At 40.4% G+C, this 21,083-nt stretch overlaps 1 protein-coding gene across 2 annotated transcripts in view; it reads left to right on the top strand.

Annotated features, from left to right (window-relative positions):
- Window positions 1-21,083, top strand: part of LOC126458137 (beta-catenin-like protein 1) — a 96,371-nt gene that overhangs the window by 17,958 nt on the left and 57,330 nt on the right. For both annotated transcript variants that reach the window (XM_050094979.1, XM_050094981.1), the window contains exons 2-4: window positions 11,729-11,962; window positions 14,193-14,299; window positions 14,540-14,711. In XM_050094979.1, coding sequence (XP_049950936.1) covers window positions 11,729-11,962; window positions 14,193-14,299; window positions 14,540-14,711 — 513 coding nt within the window. The remainder of the gene's footprint in view (window positions 1-11,728; window positions 11,963-14,192; window positions 14,300-14,539; window positions 14,712-21,083) is intronic.

Here is a 21,083-nt window from a genome sequence, read left to right as displayed (position 1 = left end):
CTGTAGTATACAGAGAAGTTGCAGCATTAGAAAATTGTAGCGAAATGCAGGAAGATCTGCAGCGGATAGGCACTTGGTGCAGGGAGTGGCAACTGACCCTTAACATAGACAAATGTAATGTATTGTGAATACATAGAAAGAAGGATCCTTTATTGTATGATTATATGATAGCGGAAAAAACACTGGTAGCAGTTACTTCTGTAAAATATCTGGGAGTATGCGTGCGGAACGATTTGAAGTGGAATGATCATATAAAATTAACTGTTGGTAAGGCAGGTACCAGGTTGAGATTCATTGGGAGAGTCCTTAGAAAATGTAGTCCATCAACAAAGGAGGTGGCTTACAAAACACTTGTTCGACCTATACTTGAGTATTGCTCATCAGTGTGGGATCCATACCAGATCGGGTTGACGGAGGAGATAGAGAAGATCCAAAGAAGAGCGGTGCGTTTCGTCACAGGGTTATTTGGTAACCGTGATAGCGTTACAGAGATGTTTAGCAAACTCAAGTGGCAGACTCTGCAAGAGAGGCGCTCTGCATCGCGGTGTAGCTTGCTCGCCAGGTTTTGAGAGGGTGCGTTTCTGGATGAGGTATCGAATATATTGCTTCCCCCTACTTGTACCTCCCGAGGAGATCACGAATGTAAAATTAGAGAGATTCGAGTGCACACGGAGGCTTTCAAACAGTCGTTCGTCCCGCAAACCATACGCGACTGGAACAGAAAAGGGAGGCAATGACAGTGGCACGTAAAGTGCCCTCTGCCACACACCTTGGGTGGCTTGCGGAGTATAAATGTAGATGTAGATGTAGATGCCTGCCCTGATGGGCTTTAAACAAGGCGGACTGGGAAACTTTCACCTCTGCTGTTACCATTGTTCTCCCCCGCAAGGGAACATCGACGTGATGGTTGGGCAGGTGACTACAACAATCATTTCTGTGGCAGAAAACGCGATCCCTCATTCTTTAGGTTGCCCCCGGTGAAAGGCAGTCCCTTCGTGGTTACTGGAAGTCACTGAACCAGTTATTGAGTATAGGCGAGCTCTACAGTGTCATAAGCAGCACCCTTTCTCTGGAGCACCTCATAGCCTTTAAACGGTTCCATGGTTGTGTTCGCCAACTTACCAAACAACGGAAGCGGGAGTGTTGGGAGAGATATGTCTTGACCATTGGGTGCCATACGTCACCTTCCCAAGTCTGGGCAAGGATCAAACATGTTTTCAGGTACCAGACCCCAACAGGTGTTCCCGGTGTTAACGTAAGTGGCGTGTTATCTACTGATGCAATTGCGATTGCCGAGCACTTTGCTGAGCACTACGCTCGAGCCTCTGCATCGGAGAATTACCCCTCAGCCTTTCGCACTCTCAAACGGTGTCTGGAAGGGAAAGTCCTCTCGTTCACTGCAAGCCACAGTGAATCCTATAACGCCCCATTTACAGAGTGGGAGCTCCTCAGTGCCCTTGCACATTGCCCGGACACTGCTCCTGGGCCAGATCAGGTCCACAGTCAGATGATTAAACATTTCTCATCCTACTACAAGCGACACCTCCTAGTCATCTTCAACAGGATCTGGTGCGGTGCCATCTCTCCATCGCAATGGCAGGTAGAGCACCTTCATTCCGGTGATCAAACCCGGTAAAAATCCGCTTGATGTGGATAACTATCAGCCTCACCAATGTTCTTTGTAAGCTGCTGGAACATATGGTGTGTCGGCGGTTGGGTTGGGTCCTGGAGTCACGTGCCCTATGGCTTCATGTCAGGGTGACTTCTACCAGGGTCGCTCTACCACTGATAATCTTGTGTCCCTCGAATCTGCCATCCGAGCAGCCTTTTCCAGACGCCAACACCTGGTTGCCGTCTTTTTTGATTTATGAAAAGCGTACAACATGACCTAACGACATCATATCCTTGCCACATTGTACGAGTGGGGTCTCCAAGGCCTGCTCCCGATTTTTATGCAAAATTTCATGTCGCTTCATACCATGGTGTATACGACCCAGGACAACCGGGAGATTCGGGAAAAAATGGGAATTTTTCCATCCGGGAGAAAACCGGGAAAAATCCGGGAATTTTTTAGAATTCCGAGAATTTCTCATTGTTTTAGTTTTCCCTTAAAATTTTTGTAACTTTGGCTGGTAAGAACCAATACTCTAAGAAAGAATATTACTGTATCTCGCTACTGCAGAATAATACTGCACCAATAAAACACGAACGAGAGAGAAAAAACGAAATAAAACTTAAGTTGCAAGGGAAATGTACCATATACAAGAACAAAACACAGTGCTCATACAAGCGTCTGCCAACAGCAAAATGTGTCAAAGGCTTTAGGAAGAGTATGCAATGTTTCATAACAACAAATTGCCACTGATGAGCGTGACGTCACAACTGTTTACATTAGATTCATTTGAGCGGTTGCAAGCGAGCTTATGCGCATGTGCAGTTGAGTCGTGTATGAGTTGTACCTTCTCCCGCTTCTGGCTACAGAAGTGTGGCAGTTATCTGTATAAGCAATAGCAGCAAGCAGCCAGTTGCTATCCGTATAAATTTTAATGATGCGCCTAAGCTGCCAGATCCGTGTATGCGCAACAGGCCCGGAACTAGGGGGCGGAGACAAACCGGGGTATCTGCCCCAGGTGGCAGTTTCGGGCGGTGGCAGTTTCGGGCGGGGGGCAAATTCATATTATTCTTCAGATGCTAGAGAGTACGAATAAAATGTGAAACTATTTCCTAACATCAAACTTTTTGCTTGTAGTAGGCCTGATAGGCATTTGATATTGGTAATTCGTTCATTATATTCTGTCGTGTTATAAAAATGACCATTTGTGCCAAAATAGTCTCGTTTATGTGGTGTGTGTAACATTTGCTGCAATATTAGGCCAGCCTATTTCGTTTTACCTAGCAGTGACAAAATACACGTAAACAGATCGAGAAACCACACCAGTCTTGGGTATTATTTGTATTAACAGCTTTTCTAGTATTAGACAATGACATTTCGTTTTTTCACGTAGCAAAACATTGACGAACTTTGACGAGGTATAGAATCTTTTCCAGAAAGGAAAGTACGCCATATAAAGCTGTGGCAGGATTAGAGAGAAAAAAATCAAGGACTTGAGCATTAAAGAAATGTGTACCGTCTTGCTTGTATCATGTCTTTACTCGTTTTATGTATCCTATATTTAATTTTATGTCACACAAAACAGCAAGTTATTAGCTAATAGGCAGTAAAGACTGCAAATTTTGTGAAGAGTTCTTGTTCTGCCAGTTGCAGATAATCCTATCTAGTATTAATTGCGAGATTTTTAAAAAGAGGGGCAGGATGTCATACCGGCCGACTAGTAGCAGGAGAGGCACCACAGGACATTTTAATTTTCACTGGTCTGAATATAGTTTGATGGCACCCATTACAAAATATTACACGTTTGAATTCCATAGAGCGAAATACAGAAACGTGCGATGGAAGAATGCTGTGTGAAGAGGCGTGGCACTGCACTTCGGCACGCAGACCAAATAACATGTCGTACGTTTCCCTCGAACATATATGTTTTATATATCAGACTCTTCAGAAAGTTGTGCGTTACAAAATGAAGATTTTTTAAAAAGTCGATATTTAAATTTTTGGTGTCCTACCTGAAACGCTGGAGGGATGGGAAGCGCCACTATCTAATATTGCCCCGGATCAGAAATATCGTAGATCCGGACCTGATGCACAGAGCAGTCTGAGTTGTAGTGGGGAGGTGGGTAGTCTCCACGGGACTCATTTATGTTAAGTGATTTTGCTGTTTCCTCTTCGTTTATTGCTCTCACGTCAAATGAAAACCAAACGGATTTTTGTGGCCGGGAGCTATCAAGTGAATTAAAATACACTCACATAATTACGGAAGGCTAAAATATGTTATTAGTTTCGGATTTTATTTTGTTTCCACCTTTCTGACGTCAAGCGTTAATCGCCTTGCAGAACAATGAAGTTATTTTTGTCGGAAAGTAACATGTGGTGTTTGCTGGAATTCAAATCTATACTTTCGTAATACGAAAATATGCAGTGTACATGTTGCTGCACATCAGACATCTTTCCAAAACGTGTTTTTTCCCTGAGTTTCGTTTACTAAAGTGCCGGGAAATTCTACGCTGGTGTATAAAACCACAACCGTCGAAAGGACTGATAAGTTTTACAGTTCCGAGGAAAAGTATACTGTTACTTAACACAGAGAAAGTGTATTTTCATCCGGGAGAAAGTGTATTTTTAACCGGGAAATCCAGGAATTTTTTTTTCCTCATCCACGTATACACCCTGCATACTTTCCATGTCCAGATGACTTATGCATTTGTATTGCTCCACCAGTTCTGGTGTTGCTGAGCAGCACCTACAGGGAGCCATCCTCAAGGTGCAGTAATGGGCCCTAGCCCACGGTTTCCAGTTTTTGGGTGCAAAGTCGTGTGTTATGGACTTACCTTAATGACAATCCCTTCACTGTAATGGAGATGTACCAATTCTTAGGACTGGTTTTCGACGCCCAATTGACTTGGCTTCCTCACATTCGTCAACTTAAGTGGAAGTGCTGGCACCACCTCAGTGCCCTCCACTACCTGAGTAACACCAACTGGGGTGCAGATTGACGCTGCTGCAACTCTACAGAACCCTTGTTCAATCCCACCTTGACTATGGGAGTCTGGTTTATGGTTTGGCGCACCCTCAGCGTTGTGTTTACTTGACCCAGTGCACCACTGTGGCATTCGCCTAGTGACAGGAGCTTTTAGGACAAGTCCAGTGGCCAGTGTCCTGGTGGAGGCCGGAGTCCCTGCATTGCAGGTTTGGCTTGCACAATTGCTGGCCAGTTACGATGCACACGTTCATAGTTCTCCTGCACATCCGAATTACCATCTCCTTTTCGCACCCATGGCGGTTCAACTCCTGCATCAGTGGCGCCAGGTCAGAGCTTCCAGTTGCAGTTCGTGTCCGATCCCTTCATTCTGAACTTGAGTTCTTGCCTTTACCACGTATACTTGAGGTCCATTCTCATACACCTCCATGGTGTACACCTAGGCTACGGCTTCGTCTGGACCTTTCATATGGCCCAAACGACTCAGTGAACCCTGCAGCTCTCCATTGCCACTCCCTTTCGATTCTTGACATGTCCCGAGGCCATGAAGTGGTTTACACCGACGGCTCGATGGTTATGATCACGTCGGCTTTGTGTATGTCCACGGAGGACAGCATTCCTTGCTCGATGCCTGCAATGTTTTCACTGTCGAGCTGGTGGCTATATCTCGTGCTATTGAGACCATCCGTTCGTGCCATGGGGAGTCATTTCTTCTGTGTACTGACTTCTTGAGCAGACGACAAGCTATCGACGAGTGCTGTCCTTGTCATCCTTTGGCAGCACCCATCCAGGAGTGAATCTGTGCCCTGGAATGGTCCAGTCGTTCAGTGGTGCTTGTTTGGACCCAAGATCACGTCGGAATCCCAGGCAACGAACTTGCCGACAGACTGGCCAAACAGGCTATGCGGAAACCACTTATGGAGATGGGCTTCTCTGCAACTGAGCTGTGGTCAATATTACGCCCTAATGTTTTGCGGCTCTGGGAGACGGAATGGCATAACCTCAGTACGCACAACAAACTGCGTGCCATTAAAGAGGCTACAAATGTATGGAAGACCTCCACGCGGGCCTCTCGCAGGGACTCTGTGGTTCTCTGTCGGCTCCGCATTGACCACGCTTGGGTGACACACAGTTGCCTCCTGTGCCGTGATGATCCACCTCAGTGTTGGTGCTGCACCTGGCTGACAGTGGCCCATATCTTGGTGAGCTGTCCTTCTTTGGCTGCGAAGGACGGGCTCGTTGCCATTAATTTTAACTGACAGTGCCTCATTGGATAATTTAGTTTTATGTTTTATACATGACGGTGGGTTTTATCATTCTATATAAGTTTTCGTGCATATCCTTTCTCCACTCTAATGCTTTTAGGCTAGATGTATTAATGTGTCACAGAATGGCTGGCTTTTCCTTTTTATTCTCGTGGTCGGCCAGCCACGGTCATCTGCTCTCTTGTTTTTATCCCTTCTACCTGTTTCTTGCTTCTCTCTGTGGTTTTTCTTTTCCTGTTTTGTCCACAGTAGTGTTGGTTGTCCTTCTGTTCTTCTGGTTCTTCCATTCACCTGTTGTTGTGCTGTACATCTCCTTTCTTTTCTTCTTTCCTTTGTGTAATTATTTTACTGGGAACAAGGGACCGATGACATCACAGTTTTGGTCCCTTCCCTCCCTCTCTCCTTTAAACTAACCAGCCAACCAGTCAGGTAGGGGTGGCAAGCCAGTTTCCTTGCAGTCGTGTGTGTCTACACCAAGGAAAGTATTGGTTTTGATTTTTTTATTTCGTTATAAAACAGTTCTAAATTGATGTTTAGAGTTACGTAATTCAAATTCTCATAATGAAAATGAAACAAAAGAGTATTTTAGATCCTCAGAATTGTGCTAAATTGTATTTGTGTGATTACATTTCGTACACCTGCGAGCAAAAGAAATTCAGTCCTGCTGTACTCTGTTCATTCTGAGTTCCTACAATATACTGTATTGTTGCAAAGGTTGTTTTGTGTATGCTGCAGGAGTTTTGTTAGGAATCCCTTACTCATCCTCCATGTAGTTCCAATCTCTCACCATGTGATTTCCTTGTTTGTGGGGCCCACATTAGTAAGACATTCGTGGCTGCCAATTTGCTTCAGATGAAGAGGTGCATGCGTAGGTAAAATTGTTGTTCTGTAGGAGACTGCAAACGTATTTCCATGGAGGCACTGGCCACCTTGTCTCACAGTAGGATGAATGTATCAATAGCTATGATAATTACTTTTGAAATGATAAATAGGTTATTCACTTTTTTCCATCTGTCTCATTTGTGTTTGACTGCCCTAATACAGGGTGTTTGGAAATTCCCATTACAAACTTCTAGGACTTATAGAGAGGAGTGAGTACATAATATTTTGAATAGGGACCGATGTGTGGAAACTTCGACCAACAACACTACAAAGCATCAAAGTTGTAGGCACCTGTGCCTGTAGATGTATGTGTATACAGGATGATTCTGTGATGATGTCACAAACTTTTTGGATGGTGGAGAAGGATAAATGTGTCAACTATAGGTAAGGATACTTGTATTCGAGACGAATGAGTCGAAAGTTATAAGTGAAAACTGTTCTGATACCTCTACAGTGGAATACATGTACTAGTACTGTTGTTACTAAGATTATATGATAGGCCGCTTTCAGAGGTAATAGCATCCACCAAAACAAGGAAAAAAAGTTACAAGTAAACATGTACTCTAAAAGCATACTTTAAGAAGAATGAGCACTTGTTCAATATGTTGTTGTTGTTGTGGTCTTCAGTCCTGAGACTGGTTTGATGCAGCTCTCCATGCCACTCTATCCTGTGCAAGCTTTTTCATCTCCCAGTACCTACTGCAACCTACATCCTTCTGAATCTGCTTAGTGTATTCCTCTCTTGGTCTCCCTCTACGATTTTTACCCTCCACGCTGCCCTCCAATACTAAATTGGTGATCCCTTGATGCCTCAGAACATGTCCTACCAACCGATCCCTTCTTCTGGTCAAGTTGTGCCACAAACTTCTCTTCTCCCCAATCCTATTCAATACTTCCTCATTAGTTATTTGATCTACCCATCTAATCTTCAGCATTCTTCTGTAGCACCACATTTCGAAAGCTTCTATTCTCTTCTTGTCCAAACTATTTATCGCCCATGTTTCACTTCCATACATGGCTACACTCCATACGAATACTTTCAGAAATGACTTCCTGACACTTAAATCTATACTCGATGTTAACAAATTTCTCTTCTTCAGAAACGCTTTCCTTGCCATTTCCAGCCTACATTTTATATCCTCTCTACTTCGACCATCATCAGTTATTTTGCTCCCCAAATAGCAAAACTCCTTTACTACTTTAAGTGCCTCATTTCCTAATCTAATTCCCTCAGCATCACCCGACTTAATTAGACTACATTCCATTATCCTTGTTTTGCTTTTGTTGATGTTCATCTTATATCCTCCTTTCAAGACGCTGTCCATTCCATTCAACTGCTCTTCCAAGTCCTTTGCTGTCTCTGACAGAATTACAATGTCATCGGCGAACCTCAAAGTTTTTATTTCTTCTCCATGAATTTTAATACCTACCCCGAATTTTTCTTTTGTTTCCTTTACTGCTTGCTCAATATACACATTGAACAACATCGGGGAGAGGCTACAACCCTGTCTTACTCCCTTCCCAACCACTGCTTCCCTTTCATGTCCCTCGACTCTTATAACTGCCATCTGGTTTCTGTACAAATTGTAAATAGCCTTTCGCTCCCTGTATTTTACCCCTGCCACCTTCAGAATTTGAAAGAGAGTATTCCAGTCAACATTGTCAAAAGCTTTCTCTAAGTCTACAAATGCTAGAAACGCAGGTTTGCCTTTCCTTAATCTTTCTTCTAAGATAAGTCGTAAGGTCAGTATTGCCTCACGTGTTCCAGTGTTTCTACGGAATCCAAACTGATCTTCCCCGAGGTCGGCTTCTACTAGTTTTTCCATTCGTCTGTAAAGAATTCGTGTTAGTATTTTGCAGCTGTGACTTATTAAGCTGATAGTTCGGTAATTTTCACATCTGTCAACACCTGCTTTGTTTGGGATTGGAATTATTATATTCTTCTTGAAGTCTGAGGGTATTTCGCCTGTTTCATACATCTTGCTCACCAGATGGTAGAGTTTTGTCAGGACTGGCTCTCCCACGGTCGTCAGTAGTTCCAATGGAATATTGTCTACTCCGGGGGCCTTGTTTCGACTCAGGTCTTTCAGTGCTCTGTCAAACTCTTCACGCAGTATCGTATCTCCCATTTCATCTTCATCTACATCCTCTTCCGTTTCCATAATATTGTCCTCAAGTACATCACCCTTGTATAGACCCTCTATATACTCCTTCCACCTTTCTGCTTTCCCTTCTTTGCTTAGAACTGGGTTTCCATCTGAGCTCTTGATATTCGTACCAGGCGTTCAATAGTGGAGATGTATTTCCTAGTAGCAAAGATGAACGAGTGCTCATAGCTCCTGAGGTATTGTAGAGACTATGTTTACTGGACTTTTTTCCTTATTTTGGTCCATACTACCATGCCTGAAAATTGCCTACCCTACAATCTCAGCATTAACATTATGTACCAGTACACGTCTTTCACTGTCGGAGGTATCAGAGTGCTTTTTGCTTATAACTTTCAACTCATTCGTTTCTGGTACAGGTATCCTTACCTCAAATTGATACATTTATCATTCTCCACCATCCTAAAAAGTTTGTGACACCATCAAGGAATCATCCAGTATTGCTGATAGCTGTTGTACACCTACATCACTAACCAGAAAGATATGTACTGATTATCACATTTGGTTCGCAATATTTTCCTAACATCAGCTAAATTAATTTACTAACACATGCAGTCCATTGCACAATGAAATTTAAATGGAAGCATAAACACACTGCCACTGACATGTTATAGGTACTGTTAGGTGAATAAAGAGCCCACTGGAAAATATATTTACCTAAGATTAAGTTAGTTTATAGGACAGATTGTACTCATAGTTTGCAACCTTTGTAATTCATGTGTAGCCTTTTTTCATGTTGCTAGTGAGTGTGAGTAGCTCAAGTAAAATGACTTACACATATGTAAGGAAGGGATTTAAATTCACAGAAGCAGCTGTTGCCTACAATTGTCGAAATGAACTTTTACGTATTTTCTGCTCAGTGCCATGTGCTGTAGAACCCCACAGAAATATTTAACTGTTTTGTTTACATGTACTTATTAAGAGAGACCATTCATTAATTTTTTATCAATGCCATACTCATTGTGGTAACATTTCTCTTTTTTATATACATTTCACTGTATACATGTGGATGGGCTAAATTTTTCCATGTCCATAGAGCTCTGTAATACAGCCCTATAAGTAGTGACTGCATGTAGTCTTCAAGTACTGTAAGCTGTAGATCTGCTATGGTGATGACTGTGAAGTGTTGAGATACAGTATAATGTAAATTCTTCTGAATGGGAATTGTAGTTGCCAGGCAAAAATTATTTCAGGTTTCTTTGAAAAATTATTTTTATTGTTAGCCAGCGTATTTCATTCATTGTATAGAAAATGAGCATGCTGCAGCTTATCCAAGATCAGACTATTAAAATCTTCAAACTTTTTAACTATTATTGTCCATTTCACAGTTCCTGATGTACTTTTCTGCTCATAAAGCATGCCAAAAACCTGTAACTATTGAAATATCCAATTTAATTGCATGCTAAGGTGGTGTATACATTATCAACTGTTAAATGGTATTACAGTGCTTGCTACTTTGGTAGGCAACCTACATTTTGGTTCTGTGCATGCATCACCCCAAGTGCTGGGTACCTTAACAAAATAAGCGTAGATAAGGGGAAGTGGCAGTCATGGCAGTGCTTATGTATTGCTTGTAGGTTGGCAACATGTGTTTTACATAACCATTGAGATGATTCTTTGACATAACCAGAGAGAAGTGAGAACAGAGGCAATGTATTTCTAGCGACGAAATTGAAACAACTGTCTAGTTTGCTGTTTTATGACTTGTTTGTGAGTTTCAAGAGAAATATTTTGTGATTATGGCAGCGTGTGTTATAATGTTGACTGATTTAAGTGATTTGGTTCTGCACGGCAGTGTCGTCCATTGGTGCATATCTCACAGATTAATTGCAGAGACATGAAAATGTATCAAATGTGGTGATGAAATGACTGAAAGAGTCAAAGGTTTGTGTAGATAGAATCATGTTGAGTAAGTGGATCAGTGTTTTTTTAATTCAGTCAAGGGAGTAAGTAGGTGGATCATTGTTTATCAATAACAGAGTCACATGTTCGATATATTAATAAACATTGATCTACCTACCTTCTCTCATGATTTAATTAAAAAACTTTGATCTACCTGCCTCCTCCCATGATTTTTAATTAAAGAACATTGATCCACTTTCACCGTGTGCTCGCACAGATTGATTGCATTGCAACACAACAGAGAAATATTTCACTGGTTTTCGAATATATCATGGGTTGTAACACTATCCTTGGCTTGCAGAAACTAGCATAGTTCTAAATAGCTGCAACTCAAACAATGAGCAGTTAAATTTATAAACCTCATTTATGGCAATGTTTCACCCTTTCTTCCAAATGTATTACTTCGAAACACTGGGTGTCTGCCTGCTATTCTCTCATTGGCTGTGTAACTTAAACAGCTAAGCCACCTTCTTTTGTTTCTATCATACCTAATGCAAGCACTGACAACATTCCTCCACGAAACGTGTAAGTACATCACTGGTTCTATTCTAGATGTTTACTCTTGGACACAGATAACTGTTCTTCAGTGTACAATAAAATTTATTCCATTGTTGTCTGCATAAGCACTTCGTAAGAATTGTCAATGTGGAAGGTGTCTTTTTCTCTGCCAACTCAAATAAGTGGACCTCTTCTGCTCTGTGCTTCTCTATCATTCTCTCTGTCTCTTCATAAACTATCTTCTGATGTGATGTGTAATATAATACTATAATCCAAAGAGCTTATCAGCTCCTCCTGGCTCAAATCCAGGCAAAGAAACTCTTCTCTGAGAAACCTCAAGCCATTAGTATATATGTGTGTGTGTGAAAAGTATTAATATAGGTCATTATGTAAGTGAATTATCAAATGAATGTACTTTCAGCCTCCAAACACTCCAAAGCGTCTCCAGGATGATGATGAAGAAGAAGACTATGAAAATGAATTTGAAAGGCACCGTAAAATAAAAAAGGTATCGGTGTCGAAGAGTAACCAAATTGAAATAGACAGGTCTGATAAACAAAAGAAAATACAGAAACCTCAAGAAATACTAAATCCTGATATCACTGAAGAAGAAAGGGAGAAAATATTGAAACTAGTGGAGACCGAAACAGTTGAGGTAAGTAATAAGTTCTATTAACAGTGTTAACTTAAGTCAAACCTGATCGAATATTTAGGTTTAATGTTACGTTCATAACTGTACTCCGATTAAAATTACTTTGTGATTGATGTTTCAGCGAGTCAAGTGGTAGGGGCCTGCCAGCAGCCAATCATAGTTCTTTCTCAAGCACCACATACTCACTGTGTTGCCTGTTTTGTAATTACAAGCACTGCCTTGTGAAGCTTTCTTGGCTGCACACTGGCAACACTGTCCCATCACCACCAAAATATGTCAATTACAAGGAAACTTGAATGGAGTTTAGGCTTACTGGCATGGCATCTCATATTGTGTTGATGTGCTAAGGGAGATCAGACCCACTTTTTATGTGGAGAATATTTTTTTGGAGTCTCATCCATCAGTGCACAGCTTATTCCAAGCAAATAACCATTGTTAGCGTATCTCTTACTGTCCCTGCATGTGATAGAGTACCAGAAAATTGGTTTCTCAGAAGAAAAATTGATATTGACTGGAAATCCCATGGATAGTCTCAAAAACTATTTAATATCCAATGTATGCGATGTAGAAGAAAAGGAGACATAAATAATAGTGAACTCTTAATGGTGGAAAGATATTTGACATTTTTTGTACCATACTGTTCAAAGGCAGAAATTATGAGTGAGAGGATATTGATAATTTCCGGATGCAGAGCAGCTTCACCAATCTTACACTAAAAGTGAGGAAGAAATTGTTGAATACATGATGTGAAATTAATGCACATGCCTTAGATGAAGACTTTCACAGCAGGAACCTGAAACAGTAAAATGTGTGAAAGAACACGCAGTAGTCTGTCATGGAAACTGATTTTTCTGATAATACTGCAGGCAGCCTTCATAAGGAGGACTACTGGTGATACAACATGTCCTACTCGGAATCTGAATGTAGTTATGTGTCTAATGTGCAGAAAGTGTACCCAAAAGCAGCTTAATTGAAATATTTTGCCTATTTAACTCTTGCTAAATTATGCATCTGTGGTGGTAATATCATTGTGCTCTGTATTTTGTGTTTTAGAAGGCCAGTGAATTTCACTTTAGGACTTATTTGTAAGCATCATTGTAATAGCTTTGTTTACGTAAGGAAATTGCTTTTATAGTGCTGTGATATGTGTCAGCCATTTTATTAAAGTTGAAAGATAAAATTTACCGACACATCGATGGTGTTGCTCTTGCCAGTATTGAAGATATGTTTATGGAAACATTTGATGAGAAAACACTTCACTTCTTTCTATCCAAGTTGCTGACTACATTATATGACTAACAATTTCATTGTTTGGTCAGTTTGAGAAGAAGAACAATGCAGTTACTACCAGCAATTCAAGCAATAACATACCAGTTTGTTAAGAAACTTTCTGGCAGAGACTCGAAATCGGGACCCTTCGCCTTTTGCGGATAAATGCTCAACCAACTGAGCTACCCAAGCACGACTCGTGCCCCAGCCTCACAGCTCTACTTCCGCCAGTACCTCGTCTCCTACCTTCCAGACTTCACAGGAGAGCTTCTGTGAAGTTTGGACAGTAGGAGACGAGGTACTGGTGGAAGTAGAGCTGTGAGGGTGGGGCATGAGTCGTGCTTGGGTAGCTCAGTTGATAGAGCACATGCCCACGAAAGGCAAAAGGTCACGAGTTGGAGCCTCGGTCCGGCACACAGTTTTAATCTGCCAGGAAGTTTCATACCAGCACACATTCCATGCAGAGTGAAAATTTCAGTCTGGATACCAGTTTACTATTTGGTAGAAATCTAGGAAAATATTGTGCTACCTTGGCTGGAAATGAAAGTATAGTGCATTGACACAGATCGTAATATCAGTTCCCCCTAAGCTACAATCAGTAGTCAGGAAAAGTACAGTATTGTCCCTCAAACAAATGTAAGATACCTAAAATTGACATTCGTTTGTGGAGAATAATGTATAGTAACATAAAAGTGTAAGTAAACTGTAATCTTTCAGTTGCAAACTAAACATATTGCCGTGACTGTAGTTACCAGATGATAAAACATTTTTCATGTACTTCGGTAACTTGAAATTTTTGATAAGTTTCTCACATGTTCTTATTAATATTTTGAGAATAGACTTCCTTCTTGGAGAAATACTTCTTTTTTAGAAAATATCCATTGCTGTACCTGACTAAATATGTCACATGTCCCGCTGCCCAGTAGTTAAAAATGTAACTTTCCAAATTTCTTCTCTTTTTCAGGGAGAGCCTCTTGATGAAGCAACTCTAAAACGGATGATTCTGCTATTTGAAAAGAGAGCACTGAAAAATCAGGAAATGAGAATTAAATTTCCTGACATGCCAGAAAAGTATGATTGGTGTAACAGTACTTTTTCATATATTTTAATGTCCTTACAAAAACACATTTTGTGCAATGTGTATAAAAAAATCAGTCACATAAAAGGGCAAAGAAACAGCACACTAGTACACTTAATATTGTTGTAGCTTTATGTCTGTTAAATTTCCATTTTTGTGAATACATTTTTAGGACATAATTGGATTGACGAGATGTTGAAATTCAGGTTAGTCATGTTTTGGGTTATTTACAGATTTATGGAATCTGAGGTAGAATTACATGAAACAATTCAAGAGCTGCATGCAATTGCTACTGTACCTGACTTATATCCTATCATGGTTGAACTGCAGGCTGTTCCCTCCATGCTTGAACTTCTAGCGCATGAGAATACTGACATGGCGGTGGCTGTGGTTGATTTACTTCAGGTATGTATGTACGTATATGTTGATATGTTTTCTGTTTATTTACTTTCAGTTGCCTTTGCTGTTCACTCGTCACAAAATAATCCAGTCACAATATAGTTAAATAATAAAGCAAAAGAATAGTTTTGCTGCTACAGTTGAATGTGATTTATACGTAACTCTGTTCTGCATAATTCGTATTTATACATACATTTTTGTTGTTCCCAGCAAAATATAATGTAAAAACATGTCAATTAAGCTGTATATATACATAAGGCCGTTTTAAGTAATTCACTGTTACATGTAACAAATTCCACTGAAGTAAATTGAGTGTTGCATAACTAGTAAGTATTGTTGTTTGAAAAGAAGCCGTATGATATTTTCCTTGATTTTGGTGATGTATGGAAACACAGTGAGCAGGCAGTGCCCCAGAGACAAGGGACAAAGACACAGTTAACAAGAGTGAGCAACATGGAAACAAACACACTCCTGGCACTGTTGTTTTCAATAAAAGAAAGATGGATGCTAATCCATACATAACAATATGTGAAATTGCTTCAGATTTAAGAATTGCCTATACAACACTATGTACAGTCAGTAGCAGAAGAAACAGTATTTTGAAAGAAGTTTTAAAATTTGGTGCAAAATTGTGAAAGCACAGCCGTCAACAAGAAAGGAGTTGCGTAGATTTGGAAAAGGCAGTTTTTAGATGGTTCCAACAAAAATGGGCTACAGCTCTACTGATCAGTGGTGACATGCTGAAAGTGAAGGTGGAAGATTTAGTTAGAAGTATGAACATCACTGCTGATTTGACTTCATCAAGATGGTTACAAGGATTTAAAGATCATCATGGAATCACAGGGAGAACAGTTTCTGGTGAATCAGAACCAGTGGACAATGTCACGGTGAACACTGGATTGATGCAAGTTTTGCATGGTATCTTAAGGGATTTTCAACCTCAAAACACCTACAACTGTGACAAGACCAATATATTCTACAGTCTCCTTCGTAGTGAAACATTAGCTGAAAGGGGTGACTCATGTTTTGTAGGGAGGAAAAGTAAAATTTGCATGACAGTTCTTCTTGCTATGAATGCAGATGGATCTGACAAACTTTTCTCACTTGTGATAGCAAAATCTAAGAATCAGAGGTGTTTCGTAGGTGTAAAGCTAAAACCCGTGAATATGAATCCAACAAAAATTCTTAGATGGCTATGATTTTATGGAAAAGTGGTTAAAAAAACTGGAGATTAGAATGAGAGAGAAAAAAAGAGGCTAGTTCTTCTTATGAATAGATGTGCAGCACATTCACCCCAAGTAATTTTGCAAAATGGTTGAGTGGAATTTTTCCCTCTAAACTGTAACAGTGTTCTACAGCTGCTTGATTTGGGCATTATTGCAAATTTTAAAGTGAATTATAGAAATGAACTGGTTCAACATTTGATAGCACTGACTGACACATGGAATGAAAATCTGTCCATGAACTTGCTACAAGCCATGGAATGTATTTTGCCTGGCTGGCAGTGATATCATCCTCCACAATCAAACACTGTTTGTCTAAGGGTGGTGACTTACTTGAAGAGGCAGCCACTGATGATGGCAGTGATGATTGCGAAGTCATGTCTGGTAGGTCATGTCTGGTAATGAGCTAGCTCTACTAGAGGGTGCAGATTTTGACAGGTTTGTACATTTTGATCATAATCTCACCATGTCTGCAGAACTACAGAATGATGAGATTATTGCTGATGTGTGCTTCAAGTGACAGAGGTGGAGATGGAGATGACGACTTGAATGAAGTGTTAAGTGCAGTCGATGTGTGCAGGCACTAAAGCATGTTGTAGTGAAAAAGTTCTGAATTCATTAACAAGTTTGCAAAATGAGGTGTATATATTTAATGCATGAGAATTGAAACAAATCAAATTATCTGATTTCTTTAAATCAGAATAAAGTTTGAAATAAAATATTTTCTTTTTAATACTGTATCTTCGTTGTTTGTACACTGCAAGGTGCCAAAATAGGATACAGTATCTAACTTCTCTAAAGCAGGACCAAATAATATTTTTTCTTTTAATACTGCACTCTATTTTCATCCTTGGTAAAGTTTAAACATGTAAGTCCAGTGTATATTTTTTCTTTTTCCTTCTTTTTTTTCATGAAAAATATGATTTGTAACTCCAGCATCTCAGGCTGGAATGCAACATCATGTGGGGTGCAAGCAGCAGTCTGGATAGGGTGGGAAAGGGGAAGGGATAGTAGTGTATGGGTGGGGAGAGAGACGAATGCTGTCTAGTGGAGTGTGCAGGGACTAGACTGCCAACAGGCACAGCCTCAGGAGGTTAGGGCAGGGAGGTGGGGGGAAAAAGGACCAAAAAAGGAAACGAGTGGGAGAAAGACAGGCGGATGTGTTGGTTGAGGGCTGCAAATAAACAGGGCAGGAGCTGAGAATGGGAAGGAGATGATAGGACAGATGGGGTGGAAACTGTTGTGTGGATTTCAGTGTCTGCTTCACTAACCGACCTTTCTCTCCACCACTAGTTTTTCTGAACTGCGCAGATGAGAGTTATCATTACAACACATTCTCCGCTCACATAATTATCCCAGCCTCAACCTAGGGTAACGTACTGTCCCCCCCCCCCCCCCCCCCCCCCAACCTGACGTACTTAAGCATTTTGTTTTCCACTCCTCCACATGCCACATCAATCTTTGATCTGCAATTTAATCCATCCCCCCTCCATCTCTCTTCACTTATCGCAACACACACACACACACACACCCAGGTGCAAAACCTGCCCAATCCACACTCCAGTTTATCCTACCCCATCAGGGACTGGGAAGCCTGTGAAAGCAGCTATGTTATTTACTGCCTCTGCTGCAATCATTGCACAGCTTTTTATATTGATATGATGACCAACCAGCAGTCCACCAGGATGAACGGGCACCGCTAAACTGTGTCCAAGCGCAAAGAAGACCATGCAGCTGAACGTATAACGCATTTGATTTAAATGCATGCACAGAGGCATTCAAACAATCATTCTTCCCATTCTCCATACGCGAATGGAACAGGAAGAAACCCTAATAACTGGTACAATGGAATGTACCCTGTGCCATGCACCTCACAGTGGTTTGCAGAGTATAGATGTAGATGTTGTTAAGTGGGTAGCTCCTGATCATGCTCTTATTGTCTTATTGTTCAGGTTTTTGCTCTTCATGCAATTGTGTTAGCTGGCTGCAGAGCAAAATTTTATTTCTTGATAGTTTTCATTCTCACTTTAATCAGTGATTTTGCAAAATATTTCTTCCTTCACCTAATCTTCCTTCATTACTGTACACTTCCTGCCTGCCCTCCACTCACTATATTTGGAGTGTCTTATTCTTGCAACTGTGTGCTCTTAAGAAGTTGGGTGGTGAAGTGATGTGCAGTGCCAATGAACAGTATACTATATAATGCACCAAGCAGTAGCATCATTGTGCCATATCGGTCTGTAACATGCACTTTGGGGTACACAATAGAATATTTAGGATTGATTTTCATGTTAGTTTAGGCATGCTGTGGGTTCTTAGCCACAATAGTTTTCATTGTGGGTGATTCAAAGGGTTACATTAACAACTGACAGTGGTAATTTCCAACTATACAATTTTTCTTGAAGAGAGTCAGAGGCAGAAGCAATGCTTCACACAGCAGCCTTCTTACATGAGCACCATTATAACTGTACACTCCATCTTACTTTACTTTTCTCCTTTTGTTGTCAGACTAATAATCCAAGGGTCCAGAGTTAAATCTGTGGTTGGTCTAAGATTTTTTTTTCCTATCATCTATCACTTTTTTCCTCCTTCTGCAGTGATTTTTGTGTGCGAAAATGGCCTAGCTGCATTGTGATTCAGATTCTGGCTGGATAAGACAGTTTCAAGGTTATAGGAAGGCAGGAGTGCGCCTAATAAAGTAATGTTTTGTTCAAACTGACCTTCCAGTTGTTGACAGCTTCAGTAGTCCTTGCCCAGAGCTCCAAATAGGGGAATATGTTACTGCAGAAGGATGTCATCAAGAGAAACAAAACTGGCATTCTACGGCTCGGAGCGTAATCGGATGGGTTAGAAAATTTAAAAAGGGAAATGGATAGGTTGAAATTAAACATTAAGGGAGTCAGCGAAGTTCAGTGTTAGGAGGAACAGAACTGCCAGACAGGTGAGTATATAATTATAAATACAAAATCAAATAGGGGTAATGCAGTAGTAGGTCTAGTGATGAATAAGAAAGTACGAATGATGGTAAGCTACTATGAACTGCATAGTGAACCCATTAGTGTAGCCAAGTTAGACACGAAGCCAACATTCACCATGGTAGTACGAGTTTATATGTCAGCTAGCCATGCAGATGATGATGAGATTGAAGAAATGTGTGATGAGATGAAAGAAATTATTCAGATATTTAAGGGAGATGAAAATGTAATTGTGATTGGGGACTGAAGTTCAAAAGTAGGAAAAGGAAGATAAGCAAAATAATAGGTTAATACGGAGTGGGGAGGAAGGAATGAACAAGGCAATTGGCTGCTATAGGATTTTTTATTGTCTAAAACCTGTCATTTCCTTTGCTTGAACATCAGTTTTGTTCTACATCTTAGTTATTTCTCCTCACAGTTACCTCCTTGTATTTTCATCTGCTGAAAGCAGTTAAACTTTAATTTTTACAATTTATTTTCATGGTATTAAAATTTTTGTAAATATTCTACACTTCCTTTTAATTTTGTGAGTATACTTTTTTTGTACACTTTTCTGCGAAGGGATTTTAGTAAGTAATGCAACACATTTTTTTCTGAGAACGGGTTAGCTTGATTCAAGATTCCAATGTTGTTGTTGTGGTCTTCTATCTGAAGACTGGTTTGATTCAGCTCTCCATGCAACTGTATTTTGTGCAAGCCTCTTCATTTCTGAGTAATTACTGCAACCTAAATCCTTCTGAACTTTCTTACTGTATTCATCTCTTGGTCTCCCTCTGCAGTTTTTACCCCCCACACTTCCCTTCGAAACTGAATTGACGGTCCCTTGATGTCTCAGATTGAGTCCTACCAACCAATCCCATCTTCTAGTTTGGTTGTGCCACAAATTTCTTTTCACCCCAATTCTGTTCATTAGTTACATGATCAACCCATCTAATCTTCAGCATTCTTCTGTAACACCTTATTTCAAAAGCTTCTATTCTCTTCTTGTCTAAACTGTTTATCATTCATGTTTCAGTTCCATACATAGCTACACTCCATACAAATACTTCCAGAAAAGACTTCCTGACATTTAAATCCAGCAAATTTCTCTTCCTCAGAAACGCTTTTCTTGCCATTGCCAGTCTACATTTTATGCCCTCTCTACTTCAACCATTGTCAGTTACTTTGCTGCCCAAGTAGCAAAACTCTACTTTAAGTGTGTCTTTTCCTAAGCTAATCCTCTCAACATCACCAGATTTAATTAGACTACATTCCATTACCTTTGTTTTGTTTTTGTTAATGCTCATCTTATATCCTCCTTTCAAGACACTGTCCATTCCATTCAACTGTTCTTCCAAGTTCTTCATTGTCTCTGGCAGAATTACAATGTCATCGGCAAATTTCAGAGTTTTTATTTCTTCTCCTTGGACCTGAATTCCTGCTCCAAATTTTCCTTTTGTTTCCTTTACTGCTTGCTCAATATACAGATTGAAAAACATCGGCAATGAGCTATAACCCAGTGTCACTTCCCTCTCAACCACTGCTAACCTTTCATGCCTCTCGACTCCTATAACTGCCATCTGGTTTCTGTACAAATTGTAAATAGCCTTTCACTCCCTGTATTTTACCCTTGGCACTTTTAGAATTTGAAAGAGAGTATTCCAAGCAACGTTGTGAAAAGCTTTCTCTAAGTCTGCAAATGCTATAACACAGGTTTGCCTTTCCTTGACCTATCTTCTATGAGAATGTTGTAGGGTCAGTATTGCCTCATGTGTTCCTACATTTCTTCAGAATCCAAATTGATCTTCCCCAAGATCAGCATCTACCAGTATTTCCATTTGTTTGTAAAAATATTCGTGTTAGTGTTTTGCAGTTGTGACTTAGTTCAATAGTTTGGTAATTTTCACACCTGTCAGGAATTTAAATAATTACATACTGCTTGAAGTCTGTGAGTATTTTGCTTGTCTGATACATCTTGCACACCAGATGGAACAGTTTTGTCATGGGTGACTCTCCTAAGGCTATCAGCAGTTCTAATGGAATGTTGTGTACTCCAGGGGCCATGTTTCATCGTAAATCTTTCAAAGCTCTGTCAAATTCTTCACACAGTATCGTATCTCCCATCTCATCTTCATCTATGTCCACTTCAGTTTCTGTAATATTGCTTTCAAGTTCATCTCCCTTGTATAGACTCACTACAT

This window comes from Schistocerca serialis, chromosome 2 (assembly GCF_023864345.2).
Source record: "Schistocerca serialis cubense isolate TAMUIC-IGC-003099 chromosome 2, iqSchSeri2.2, whole genome shotgun sequence".
Lineage (NCBI taxonomy): Eukaryota > Metazoa > Arthropoda > Insecta > Orthoptera > Acrididae > Schistocerca > Schistocerca serialis.
This window is presented reverse-complemented; position numbering and strand designations above follow the sequence as displayed.